This window comes from Hakea prostrata, chromosome 11 (assembly GCF_041222555.1).
Source record: "Hakea prostrata isolate BN-2017 chromosome 11, UWA_Hpros_2, whole genome shotgun sequence".
NCBI lineage: Eukaryota > Viridiplantae > Streptophyta > Magnoliopsida > Proteales > Proteaceae > Hakea > Hakea prostrata.
The window spans coordinates 6,865,243-6,878,333 of record NC_142610.1 but is presented as its reverse complement, the minus strand read 5'-3'; the positions used below and the strand labels follow the sequence as shown (position 1 = coordinate 6,878,333).

The 13,091-nt window shown below is 39.8% G+C and overlaps 2 protein-coding genes across 6 annotated transcripts; both read left to right on the top strand.

Moving 5' to 3' along the window:
• Positions 1 to 1,069: 1,069 nt before the first annotated feature.
• On the top strand, positions 1,070 to 9,279 carry LOC148999819 (Pentatricopeptide repeat (PPR) superfamily protein). 5 transcript variants are annotated; one of them, XM_089140204.1, is made up of 2 exons: positions 1,070 to 1,367; positions 6,376 to 9,279. In XM_089140204.1, exon 2 carries the CDS (start codon positions 6,487 to 6,489, stop codon positions 8,863 to 8,865), a length of 2,379 nt encoding a protein of 792 aa, XP_088996330.1. In that variant the 5' UTR covers positions 1,070 to 1,367; positions 6,376 to 6,486; the 3' UTR covers positions 8,866 to 9,279. The 5 variants fall into 5 exon arrangements, with proteins under 5 accessions (XP_088996330.1, XP_088996329.1, XP_088996331.1 ...); XM_089140203.1 differs by having other exon boundaries at positions 1,070 to 1,448; XM_089140205.1 differs by lacking the exon at positions 1,070 to 1,367 and adding an exon at positions 4,827 to 5,666.
• A 791-nt stretch (positions 9,280 to 10,070) lies between these two features.
• POLD4 (polymerase delta 4) lies at positions 10,071 to 11,532 on the top strand. Its single transcript, XM_089140145.1, has 2 exons — positions 10,071 to 10,301; positions 10,678 to 11,532. Exons 1-2 carry the CDS (start codon positions 10,136 to 10,138, stop codon positions 10,869 to 10,871), a joined length of 360 nt encoding a protein of 119 aa, XP_088996271.1. The 5' UTR covers positions 10,071 to 10,135; the 3' UTR covers positions 10,872 to 11,532.
• The last annotated feature ends 1,559 nt before the right edge of the window (positions 11,533 to 13,091 follow it).

The following is a 13,091-nucleotide window of genomic DNA, read 5'->3' as shown; positions in this document are numbered from 1 at the left end:
GCAGAACTTATCTGGATGAAGCTTGCAGTTCTTCCACAGCTTTTCCGAATTGTAGCTTCTCCCAAGGTTGAAGAAAGAACTGGTTCAATGGTGAACCTTTTTAAACTGCAAAATTTTCAACGCCACCCATAGGTTATGCTCTAAGATCGATGCCACCCCCAAAGCAAATTAAAATATCAGTCAAGCCCCTATTCCTTACACTGTTAGTCTTGTTAACAATATTATTTTCACATTACCCCTATTCCTCAGTTTAATACATCCAAATCCTGTTTCTGCCGTTGAAGAAATAGAAGTCAATGCAGTGTTGGTGGAAACAATGACAATCAATTATCAGCCACGTCCCTAGGGGAGGTCTTCGGTTCGCATCCACTTGGCGGGATTAATATAAAAAAGCTCCCTTGAGAATGTAAATTGTGGTGCGCGCAAGCTGGCCCGGATGAACCTCATATAAAAAAATAAAAATAAAAATTATCAGCCACATCGTGCTAACGCAGTCAGCATCAGACAAGCAGGAGTCGCAAAACAATGAAACCAAGCAGAGAATAGGCATCAAAACCTTTTCCTGGAAACTGCTTCACTCCATGCTTCCAATCTGAAAATTTGGGTGACTAAGATCAGCCCTACTCTAGGCTTTTGAGTAAAGTGAGTCCATTTCTACTGATTCTTTGTGTATAATTGAAAGGAACGAAACTAGAGGATTATTTGAATGCTAATATTTTTCATTTAGACCAATAACTTAAACTGGAGATGGTGCAACCATGATCCTCCCATAGTTGTCAAGGCGTCGTCTTGGCGTCTAGGCAGCATTAGAGGGTTTGAGGCGATACACGCATCAGTTGAAGCCCATAAGGAGGTCGCCTCCGGCTCTGAAGTGTCGCCTCGGCATCACCTCAGACCCTGAGGTGACCGCCTTATGAGATTCTAAAAAACAATATTTTTATTCCAAACGGATGACAAAAAATAAATTAGAAATTAGATTTCAATAGAGAATAATCTAATGGTTGAATGCTTATATAAATGTTACATGGGATACATGATCATTTGTAACATTAATTCATTAACCAAAAAAAAAATTGTGAAAAATCGAGAATTTGTCGAGGGAAACCCGAAATCCCTAATTCCCTAATCGCTAACGTCTCTCTTCTTCCACTCTGCCTCTCCCTCTGCTACACTCTTCCAGACGATCGACGACGACCACCAGTGACGCCGGCGACAGCCAGCGATAGTCAGAGACATCACTGGCGACAGCAGTACAACTGCTTTTACTTCAGCGACTGCTAGCGACACCTGCGACTCTCTTATTTCTGCTTCTTTTTTTCGTCATACAAAAACCACCTTAGTTGCAGCGGCAGCGGCAGCGGAAGACTGTAAGAGCAAGAATTTTTTTCCTTTGTATACTTCTCGCTTTCGGTCGCTCTCGAGTTGGCAGCACTGTATTAGACAGCTAAGTTTGTAACTTCTCGACTCGCCTTCTTTTCCAATTTCTATCTTTGATGAAATCGTAGGATTTTGTCCTTTGTATACGTTCATTTAGCCTATCAAGATGATTGCATTAAAATTGATGTTTGGGTTTACCGTTTACTTGCTGGTTATTGGCTTGTGTGCTTTTGATCACCCTGTCGTTCTTATTAATTAAGTAGGATTGATCACCATTGCTACTAGTAGGTCCCTGCAAACAGCCACAGAAAACCTGAAGTATTTTGGTTTAGACTTGGATCAGTTAGTTGTCTTGATTGATTGGTTTTCCATACTTGATGATATACTGGAATTCTAGCGGAAGAATAAATTCAAGAGCCAGAATGGGCTTTTTCTCAAGTTAGGGAGCTTTTGCTCTTCTGATTGGGTGATTAGGAAATTAGAAATCAAGACAGAACATCTGGATTGATGCAGGGATTTTAGAATTCAGAATATAAAATCAAGAATGACCAAAATTATTGATTATGAAGTAAACAGTAGCGAGATTCAGAAGAAGAATGACTCAGTTTAGGAATCAGAATTTCAGGAACTTTAGTTGCAATGGGAAAATCAGGAAACTTGATACTTAGAGAGTTGAGAATTAATGGAATTAGTGTATGAGATGTACACTAAAAAGTAAAATTTTCACTTAAAACGCCTCGACCACCTCAAAAGCGCCTCGGAGGGCGCCTCATCGACTCATCGCCTCAACTAGCTAAAACCGCCTCGCATCGCCTCGTCGTACAACTATGGATCCTCCTAATGATGGCAATGTACATAAACTTGATGATCAAGAGCCATGTGAGAACTAGGGCCCTATTGAAAATATTGATAACACCAACAATTCTATTATGGCATTAGCAAGAAAAATGGCAGCAAGAGTTCCTCAGATAAATTAAATCTTGACAGATCAAAGTTCTGGTAATGACTCAATGGAGAGTGAGCAGATTGGTTCTATTCATAATTTTGATGAAGTGAGAGATAGGGATTAGCTACTCAGAGTGCATGTTGTGAAAGAGGAAACACATGTAAATGTTACAGGGGTGGCTTCTCTTGAAATTTCTGATTATATAAGACTCATCATGCTGTTACTGCTGAGAAAAGGAAACTTGAATGGGACATATTCTTCTTCATATACTTTCTTCGATGTTGTTTTTCACTTTTTCGTAACTATTAGTCTTTTATTGAACCTAAAATATGTTCCTGATGCAGTAACTTCCATGGTTTTTGGATTTATCTTGATTGAGAAAAGGAAAGCATGGGAATCATCTTCTTCTCAGTGAAACAGAATTATGAATAAATAAAAGAGTAGGTTATGTAAAATCATTATTTCTGAACTTCTAAGTACTAACCACAAAATGGAAGAAAGAGGATAGGTCAAGCATAATATGAGAAACATTAGGTGCTTTTCTTGTAATTTTGCAAAATGTCAGGTACCTTGGATGTAATTTACCATACAAAGAAATAACCCAATACCTCAACTGTTTTTCATGTATCTTGGGTTGTGGGAACACCCAAAGATCCTAGGGAATGAATTAGGATTATTGGGAAGGAGAGTGGGTTAATTTGGACAAATAAAGGTAGGGTGGGATATGCCCAAAGGGAATGGGGAGGGGGAGAAGTTTAGTCAAATAATTTGGAGATAAATATGTGGACTGTTATTTAGTATCTTAATTTGGGATGTAATAGGGTGCTATTAACTTAGGCAAGGTGGGAAAGGGAAATATCTTGGATAAGGGAGGAGAAAATAGGGGGTTGCGGCAACAGGGGGATGGATTCTTGATTGGATCTTGGAATTCTTCAAGATCCGTGATATTTCTTCTTCTTCTTCTTCTTCTTCTTCTTCTTCTTCTTCATCTCCCCCCCCCCCTCCCCTTTCTGTTTCTGTTTTGCAGCAAGAACCAGAAAATAAAAATAAAGAAAACAGAATAAGGCAGGGGTGTATCGCAAGAAAGAAGTGGGTAGGGGGGGTTTTGGTTTCTTGCTTCCGCAAAAAAGAGGGAGGGACCGGATGGCTGGGGCAGGCTGCAATGGTGCTAGGGGGGCTGGGAAGACTTTTGGGTGGAAGGGGAGAGTTTCTTGGTGGTTTGCAGGTTAGGGGAAGGGGTGGGGTTGTACTTTGCTTGGGTTGTTTCTGTATGCACTGGAGTTGAAGGAGATGACCATTAAGGTAAGAAACAATGCTGGAATCTGCAGAGAACCTTTAATGGAGGCAACCGCAGGGAAGAGAAGATGAAGAAAACTTGCTGTATTTGAAGAAGTCTTTTGGAAATTGCTGAACTTGCACAAAGAACACTCTCAGCCCAAGCCACAGGGGTTTCCTCCCCATGGCCCAAGCCCCTGATTTATTCAATACTCCAGACTTGCTATATTCATAGTAAGAGGGGCTATTTATAGCCTTACAACTTGAGCTTATTTGGACTCAACTTGGACTCTTAACTTCCTTGGACTCTACTAAGTAATTAGACTTGGACTCTAACTAGAGAATCCATGTAGGATTAGAATTTCCTTTACAACTCAATACCAATAAAAAAGAATCTTCTACATAAACTGGCAAAGTAAATAGTTAATCTTCCAGAAGGAATCACTTTTGAAATAGATTCCAATTGGGACTCTAGACTAGACTATGACTTATGACATCACACAATTCTTATCCCAATGAAAAAGTAAAGGTACATCCATGGCCCTTGGATCAAAGGGATTCCAACTAAAACCCTAGTGAGCCCTAAAAGGGGTGGGAAAACATTCCCCTGGGTGTTCGGCCAGATTTAAAGTGGGCCTTTTGGGTTTCTTTTTTGGGTCCAATTATAGGGGCCTGACCCTGGTTACTTCAATTCTTGTTGCCCTCTCTTTCTCTTCTATTGCAGCTACTCTTTTATTTCGCCTCTGTATCTGCTCTTCTCGTCTTCCGTGGGATAGATGCATCTCAAAAACGTTCTCACCTCCCCTGCTATATACCAAGTGACAATTGTAGGGGATTGTGGTTTGCAATAACCACTTCTGAATGGAAAACCAAATTAAACAATACATCACCATATTCGCTTTCCAACTTCCACTCTTGAAGATGATTACTGATTGAAAATATAAGTCAAGGCTGAACCCTTAATTTTCTATTCGCAAATCCTCTATATTGTCAAGCCCATTCTCTTGAATCAATTTCATCTTTTAATCTTATCATGATTGAATACACTATTTTACACTCACTAACAATTCCACTAACCTGATTGTTCAGATTTCATATTCCAATACCATGTAGCTTGTAGTCATGTTGGCTTAAAGTTGTGTGCCTATGCATCTCGCGAGCAAACCTTGCTTGCATGGAGAGTTGGAGATTGAGAAAGGAGGAGGAGGGGGGGTGGGGGCTCGATGGTGTTTGCCTCATTGTCTTTGGAGTTGAGAGTTGAACTTGAACTGATGTTGGGTTAATCCAGATTCCAGAGGTCCAATGCAGAAAGAAGTGTCAACTGGATAAATATGGTGGAACCCTGAGCAAGCAGTGAGGGTGGATGCCGAAAATCTTTCCTTTAAATAACGAAGTTTCTTTCATAGAATTAAAATTTCAGGAAATTTTCTTTCCAGTAGAGGTGCATAAGGAGGCTGTTAGGGTCATAAGCAATGAAGGACAGAGGGTTGGGCAATAGGGATGGGTTGTGAGGGGCTTTCTCAATTGGGATAAAAGTGGAGGTGTTTTCAGGGGCTGTTGAGGAGATAGGTGAAGAGGGAGCTAATGAACCCAATCAAGAAACGCAAACCCATAACCCATTTTGAGGTATTTTAAATATCTAGTCTAGATTCTGTAAGGGTAATTATGCCTTTATAATTTAATACTAATTACGCATAGGAGGCATTTGTAATTAAAAAAAAAAATTCAGGGCGTGTAAATGTAATAGTTTACAAATCCATGGGGTGCATATGTAATTTATTCTCTTAATTACCTTATCATCACTGTACATACTTTACTGCTCTGGATTTTTGAAAAGCATTACTGCCATCTAGTAAATTTGTGTATATTACTGTATATTTGCTCCTGGAGCAACCATGTTAAAAACATACCGCATTATTGCCATACATGCTTTACTAAGTGTGTCAATTTGGTATCAAAACTAAAATCATACTGCAGCTAACCATTTCAAAAACGGTATGGTACAGTTTTTAACAATGGTTTTTTACTTTACTACAGTACGGTGCTGGTTTCAGATGTTATATTGATGGTATGTACCAAACCTGTATCAAATAATACTGTTTACATATTGAAACCATGCTGTACCATTTCATACTGTTCTCGTACAGAAACCGTACCATATTGTCACAGTATGGTAATGGTTTGCAAATGTTAGCTACAAAAATAGTATGGTACAGTTTTGGTTTTGGGTACCAATTTCCTGTACTGTACCATTTGAGATCCTTAGCTTTACCTTACCGGATTTCTGGAAGTATTGTTGCCATCTTGTCTCTTTATTCCCGTTCCTATCTGTACCCATTTGATCACAGTCCCTGAGCTCACTGACTATGCATAGACATGCATAATTTGTGCAGTTTAAACCCATCCATCACTACATGTAACAAAAGAGGGCTGCTTATAAAATATTTTGAGGGCTGACTCTGGTTCCCCTTAATCAACTACCTAAAGCTGCCACCATTTTTGGAGGAAAGTCGTATCCGGTTGAAAAATCCTTCCCCAAAAATTCAAGGAGTCCCAGTGGTGCCCTCAAGTCCTCTAAGCATTCAACAGTAACATGAAGTCTGTAGCCACCTAGAGAATCAAAGGTTTGTTGTCTTTCCGTTGGTTGTGTTGTTCTTGCTGAATCCAAAACCAATGTGTCAATGGTGTTCATTTGTGGTGATTTCCTATGTTAATGATCAATAAAGCAATCTTGTGTTCTTATGGCATGTAGTAATTCTTATTTCACTCTGTTGCAGTCACAGCTCACGGTTCATCCAAGGACTATTGTAATTTTTTGGCAAGATAAACCTGTTTCACCAACAAATTAACATCTGGTTATTTACTCATGTGATGAGAAAGTGGGAAAAATGGATTCTGTTAGAAAATTTTGGTATCATCTCACTCCCACTACCTCAGCTTTAGCTTCCTTGATAAGCAGTGGACACGTCAAAAGCATCAAGGTTCCCCCATGCTGGTCCTGGGCTTCGCTGGGCCACAGACCTCTGTTTTTGTTCATGGACTCATGCCCCTCCAACAGCTCAAAGATTCAAAATTCTGTTGTGAATTTAATGAATGGATCCACTGGTGTATCCACACCATCTTTCTGTACTATGGCTGAGAGAATCCTGGTTCAGGCCCGAGACCCGTCGAGACTATGTGTAGAACTAGGAAATGCACTTGACGAGAGTAGGTTTGATGATGCATGGAAGTTGCATCAGCAGTACATGCAAATGGAAGGTCTTCCCAGGAAATCTATTCTGAACAAGCTTATCACATGTTTTTCCAATAGACAGGATCTTCAATGGCTTGAGAAAGCTTACAGTTTGGTGGAGCTTGTTTTTGAGAAGGGTAAACCTGAGTTGTTTGAGAAGGAGACTCTGATTTATCTTGCTTTAATTCTTGCAAAGCATAGTTTGCCAGTTCCTGCATCAACTGTTTTGCGAAAATTGGTAGAAACGGAAGAATACCCGCCAGTAAATGCATGGTTGGCTGTCATTGCCCACATGTCACAGACAGCACCTGGAGCGTACCTTGCTGCAGAGTTGGTTCTTGAAATTGGGTACCTGTTCCAGGATAACAGGGTGGATCCAAGAAAGAAGACCAACCAACCTTTGCTTGCTATGAAGCCTAATACCACTGCTTATAACATTGCTTTGGCTGGATGTTTGTTATTTGGGACTACTAGAAAAGCTGAGCAGCTTCTTGAGGTGATGCCCCGAGTTGGTGTGAAAGCTGATGCCTCTTTACTCGTCATAATGGCCCAAATTTATGAAAGAAATGGGCGTCGAGAAGAACTCAAAAAGCTTAAGAGACATTTTGATGAAGCCTGCAGCCTAGGCGATGTCCAGTTTCAGCAGTTTTATAATTGTTTGTTGACATGCCATTTGAATTTTGGGGACCTGATTTCTGCATCCCAAATAATCCTGGAAATGCTTAGGAAGGCAAAGGAAGCAGAAAACTCTCTTTCTGCTGCAACCCTTAGGCTCCAAACAGCTGACATGCCTAAATCCTTTCCTCCTGTACAATGTGTTAAAAAAATTGATTGCCCTGCTACATCAGATGGTTTATGTGATGGTAGGTCAACTGACAACCAAGTTGCACCTTATGAAGAGTTCTCAAGAGATAAAGGTTTTTCAAAACTCGAACATGAGGCCAAAGAAATACTTGATGTTTTGTTAGCAAAATTGCAAACCGGAACTGAGCTGGTTACATCTGAAGGTGGTATTCTACGACCAACTGAGAGAATTTATGCCAAACTTGTTAAGGCATTTCTTGAGGCAGACAAGGTTAAGGATTTGGCCGAGTTTCTAATCAGGGCAGAGAAAGAGGATGTCCCAGTCTCCACTGGGAGTTCTGCTGTCAGTCATGTGATTAATGCATGCATCACCCTTGGTTGGTTGGACCAGGCACATGACCTGCTTGATGAGATGCGATTCGCTAGTGTAAGAACTAGCTCTTCTTTGTACTCTTCCCTCCTAAAAGCTTATTGTGAAGCAAACCGACCAAAAGAAATCGAATCTCTTCTAAGAGATGCTCGTAAAGCGGGGATCCAGCTTGATTCAAGCTGCTATGAGGCAATGATTCAATGTAAGGTTCTTCAGAAAGACACCCAAGGGGCTCTAGATATATTTAAAGATATGAAAGAAGCCAAGATATCAAAATCTGTTCATCAAGAATTTGAGGTGCTACTGCAGGGCTGTGCTGAAAGCAGGGAAGCAGGGTTGATGGCAAAGCTGTTGGAAGAGATAAAAGATGGGCAGAGGGTAGACTGTGGGGTCCATGATTGGAATAGTGTAATCCATTTCTTCAGTAGGAAGAGATTGATGCATGATGCTGAGAAGGCTTTGAAGAAAATGAGGGCTCTGGGGCATGTCCCAAATGCACAAACTTTTCATTCCATGGTCACTGGATATGCTGCTATAGGGGGTAAGTACATAGAAGTAACAGAGCTATGGGGTGAGATGAAGGTTCTTGCTGCTTCTAGCTCAATGAATTTTGACCAAGAGCTCTTGGATTCACTACTTTACACCTTTGTGAGGGGTGGGTTTTTCTTGAGAGCAAATGAAGTTGTGGAGATGATGGAGAAAGGGAAAATGTTTGTGGACAAGTACAAATACAGGAACCTTTTCTTGAAGTACCACAAAACTGCTTACAAGAAAAAGTCGGCTCCAAAGATCCAGACAGAAGCCCAGTTGAAAAGAAGAGAAGCAGCACTGGCCTTCAAGAAATGGGTTGGTTTAGTTTAATTACAAGAAGAAGAAGAAGAAGCCTTTTCCCAACTAAATGGAGTCGGCTGGGTTGGCTTAATTTAATGTCCGACACTACTTTTGCTGTTTGAATAGTAAACCATTGCTCTTTTTCAATTGCAACAAGAAGCTACCATCAACTTTCCTAGGTGAGGTCCGAAGGTGGATATTGTGGAAATGTATCATTAACCCAATCATATCTTGCCAAACTGCAAACCTACTAACATATTAGAAGAGATGTAACTTCATATTGGCTATCTAATTAGCAGGACATGTAGTTAACGTGGGTAATTCACCAAATCTTGACTCTCTACTCGCCAGCATCATGAGTCTTTTAATTTACATTGTTGTTCATGTGCTTACAAATTTCATTTTGTTCATACAAGTTTCATATGCCCTTATAAGCATGGCACACCTCAGCCACAAAACAAAGAAGAAATCACCTGCCTCCGTAGGAGTAGAGGACTTCGGATCGGTAAAGAGGATCTTTTTCAGTCTGACAAATTATCTTTTCACATTCACATGAGGGGGTTTAACTTTAGTATTGTGTACGGCCACGATCTCCCTGAGTGGTCGGAGTCGAAATCTCAACCACGACCACTCATATTGCAATTTTTTTTTGTTATAGGTAGTATGGTTGAAAAAGAAAAAAATGCAAATTAGGTGGTCGAGATTTTACCCTCAACCATCCATTCCATTTGGACCGTACACAATTCAATGCTGAACGCGCAACACTGAAGCTCCATTCCACTTGAGGTAGTGTAATTCTGTTTCTGGGCCCTCGTTTTTCCACAATAAAAAATGGTGGGCCCCACCACTGAAAATATTAAAAAAAAAAAAAAAAAAAAAAAAAAACCTCCCATCACCACCCCTGGGCCCCCCTGTTTTTTGTAGTGGTAAGCCGGGGGTTGCAGATCCGGACTCCTGTTTCTGTTGGGTAAGGCAGTGCAGAAAGATGGTCTGACGGCAAGCTGGGTGGAGAGGATCTGTAAGGCTAAAAGAGATCATTCAAGCAACCAAAGAAAGAACGGCACGTGCAGGAAATGGGTGACGGGCCAGGTTTTCCCAAAAGAAGAGTAGAGAATTTATCAAAAATATTGAGGGCGTTTTAATAATTCGACATTTTGGAGTATCCAATCTGCACCGTGTATCTCCCATGTTATATAATTAAAGAACGAACCCGGCCCTCACAATTTGCAAGAAACACAAGAAAGGCTCCAGAGAAGTTAGAAATTCAAATTTTGAAAAAGAGGAACGCAGTGAAGCGGCCATGGCATCTACAGGCATCAAAGGCTATTACAGACAGAAGAAGAGCGGCGTTGGTAAATCTTCTGCAAAGTCCAAGTCCAAACCTAAGTCTTCCACCAAGAAATCATCCAAGGCCACTGCAAGCTTCGGTTCTGATTGTGCCCAACCATCCTACCTCGACCTCCAAGGTTTTCTCTCTCTCTCTCTGTGTCCCAAACTCGGTCTCCCAGCTGGTTTCTATGTTTTTTAAACTAATCTATTGACGCATATATGAATTTCTTTTAATCCGAATGAAATGGATGGAAAGTGAAAGACAAAGATTAGGGTTTTTTCTTTCTTTTTCGTTAAACTCTGTTTAACTATATAAATAGGCTGTTTAATTTGTGGGTTCCAATTGATTTTATGGTTGGAACAGATGGGTGTATTATTGAGTTTTAGGTTGTCGATTGTGGGTTAACTTTGTTTCCTGGGAATTCCTCTGTTAAAGAGGGTGGTTTTGGTTAGGGATTTATATGACGGATGCAAAATAAATGCTAATTCATTGGTTCTGTTTTTAATTTTCAGGTGATTATGACGAGACTGAGAATCTGTTGAGGCAGTTTGACGTGAACATGGCATATGGGCCCTGCATTGGGATGAGTCGCTTGGCTCGATGGGAGCGTGCCAATAGTCTTGGTTTGAACCCACCAAAAGAAGTTGGGGATTTCTTGAGGGGAGGTAAAGTTGGGATAGAATGCTTGTGGGATGGCCTTGTTTAGGAATTTAGAGGTTACACTGATGAACAAGGGGTGCTAAAGAAATGAGAGTTCTCAGTGGATTGTACAGTTACTAGCTGTACTGTGGATTGCTTATGAAGTAATGTTTAAGGTTTCTGAACAATTTAGAGCAAAGTATGGAGATGTCTTTAGATTTAAACACTGCTGAATTATGTACTTAGTTATCTTGGCTTACTTTCTCTGAAATCAAACTTTTGGCTGGTTTTGAACTTACAGGGAGGAGTGTTTATTGGGGTGAGTTTCTCCTCTTTTATCTTTGGTTTGGTATTGCAAATTCAACAATCAATAGTGGGTGACTGAAAACTGTTCAAGTGGTTTATAATCTTTATGATTGCTTGTTAAGATTTTAAGTTCATGCTGAGGATGCCATGCATTCATTATGGAACTCTGATTACAAAATTATGACTTTGATACAACTACTATTTTTCAATGCCTAGTGTACATGGGCTTTGTTACTGTATTTCAACTGACCTATTGTCAAATGATACTAAGCAATTGCATTTTCTTGGATTTGTTTTGGGGGCGGGATGTTATCTAGGTTGAGTAGATCAAGCTTCTAATCCCAAGCATGTGTCATTGAAACTGAGGCATTTGCATTTTCATGTCATATAATATGCAGGAAGGGGTTGCATTTCCCATTTTACTGGAATTTTTTGTCTTTATATCTGGAAGGCATCATTGCATTTGTGATTTGTCTATGAACAAACAGAGTTCATTGAAGTATGATAAGCTATGAATGAAGTTGTTTTTTTTTTTTGTTTTTTTAAATCTTGATTTATTTTCTACCCAGTGCCAAGAATTTTTTTGTTTAATATTAAACATATTAGGGGTATTATAGGTTAGTTCTCCTGATATTTTTCTGGTTGCCAGTTGGAAATTTAAGGATCAATAGTAGGATAACTGCTTGGGCGTTATGGTCTTTGGTATTTGCAATGATTGTTTGTGTTGCTATCCATCTAAGCCTTCCTGAAGCTAAATGCTCAAAGAGATTTCTAGGGCATGCAATCATTTGTACTTCATGTAATTAGGCCAAGATTGAATGCCTAATTCGGTGGCTATCGACTAGTGCAGTTGTCCCTACTGTTTTTTTCTCAATAGATCATATACTTAATATAATTGTCTATTTCAAAAAGTTTACAACAGTAGATTTGAATGTGAAATAGTTAAAAAGGTTTTCTGAAATGAAACTAATAATAAGATGATGATAGTTGTGTTGGTTTGCATTCTAGCATGAAAACACTGTACATCTCAATTTTGCATTGTGGAAGATTGATATAGCAACTCTAACCCTTTGGTACCCAAGGAATGATGTAGAATTGTCAGGGGTTGATGTTCTCTTACGTATTAGCAAGCATCCTTGTGTATATTCATGGATGCGCGTTGTTGCTCTTTACTTTCTGCAGCCCATCTACTTTGAACATGAACCATGAGCCATATAACACCATAGTTCTAAGTAATCATAATTGTTTCATCTGTATCCAGTGCCATATATATTGATTTTTTGCTGCTTTAAAGAGAACTCAAAGCTGTCTGATACAGTAAAGCTCAGTCCATATCAGATTTTTGCATTGACGATAACAATTCTGATACCATGCACAAAAGCTTCAGTTTGTAATCACTTCCATGCAAAGCAAAAGGAACACGGCCATGAAATGGAATTTCCAACAAACAGAGAGAAACAGAGAGAGAGAGAGAGAGTGAATCTCCTTGCCCAAGTCCTTTGGATGGGCAAAAGAACTGAGAGGGAGAGCCATTCAATAAAATTACCAGATGGATTGTCTTGACACATAACATGATCCTCCTAACCCAAATTGCATGGAAACCATAATGTAGAACATGTATCAGACATGACTAAAATAACAATGGCAAAAAGAAAAAGTAACAATTTATAGCCATGGATGTGAATGTGAGCATGTACTTAGATAACTATTAAGAGGACTCTGGGGGTATCGGGTCCTTCATTGCTATGGCGAGCAGAGCTCATGAGATGTTGGAAAATGGTAGTTCAGCTACTTAAAAGCTGCAGGCAGAAATAATTCAATCATCTGCAAGCGATACTATTTGCCCCAGGAATAATGCACATTTGGATCCAAATGCTTAGAGAAACTGCAGTTCCCCTGGTTGATAGCCACTGGCAGGAACAATATGATCATCTGCAATTCATACTATTTAGCCCCAGAACTCTTCAAAGTTGGATCCAAG

Coding starts and splice junctions, on each gene's coding strand:
- POLD4 (XM_089140145.1), top strand. CDS start 10,136: ATGGCATCTACAGGCATCAAAGGCTATTACAGACAGAAGAAGAGCGGC. Junction 10,302..10,677: donor ATCCTACCTCGACCTCCAAG/GTTTTCTCTCTC, acceptor TTTAATTTTCAG/GTGATTATGACGAGACTGAG.
- LOC148999819 (XM_089140204.1), top strand. CDS start 6,487: ATGGATTCTGTTAGAAAATTTTGGTATCATCTCACTCCCACTACCTCA.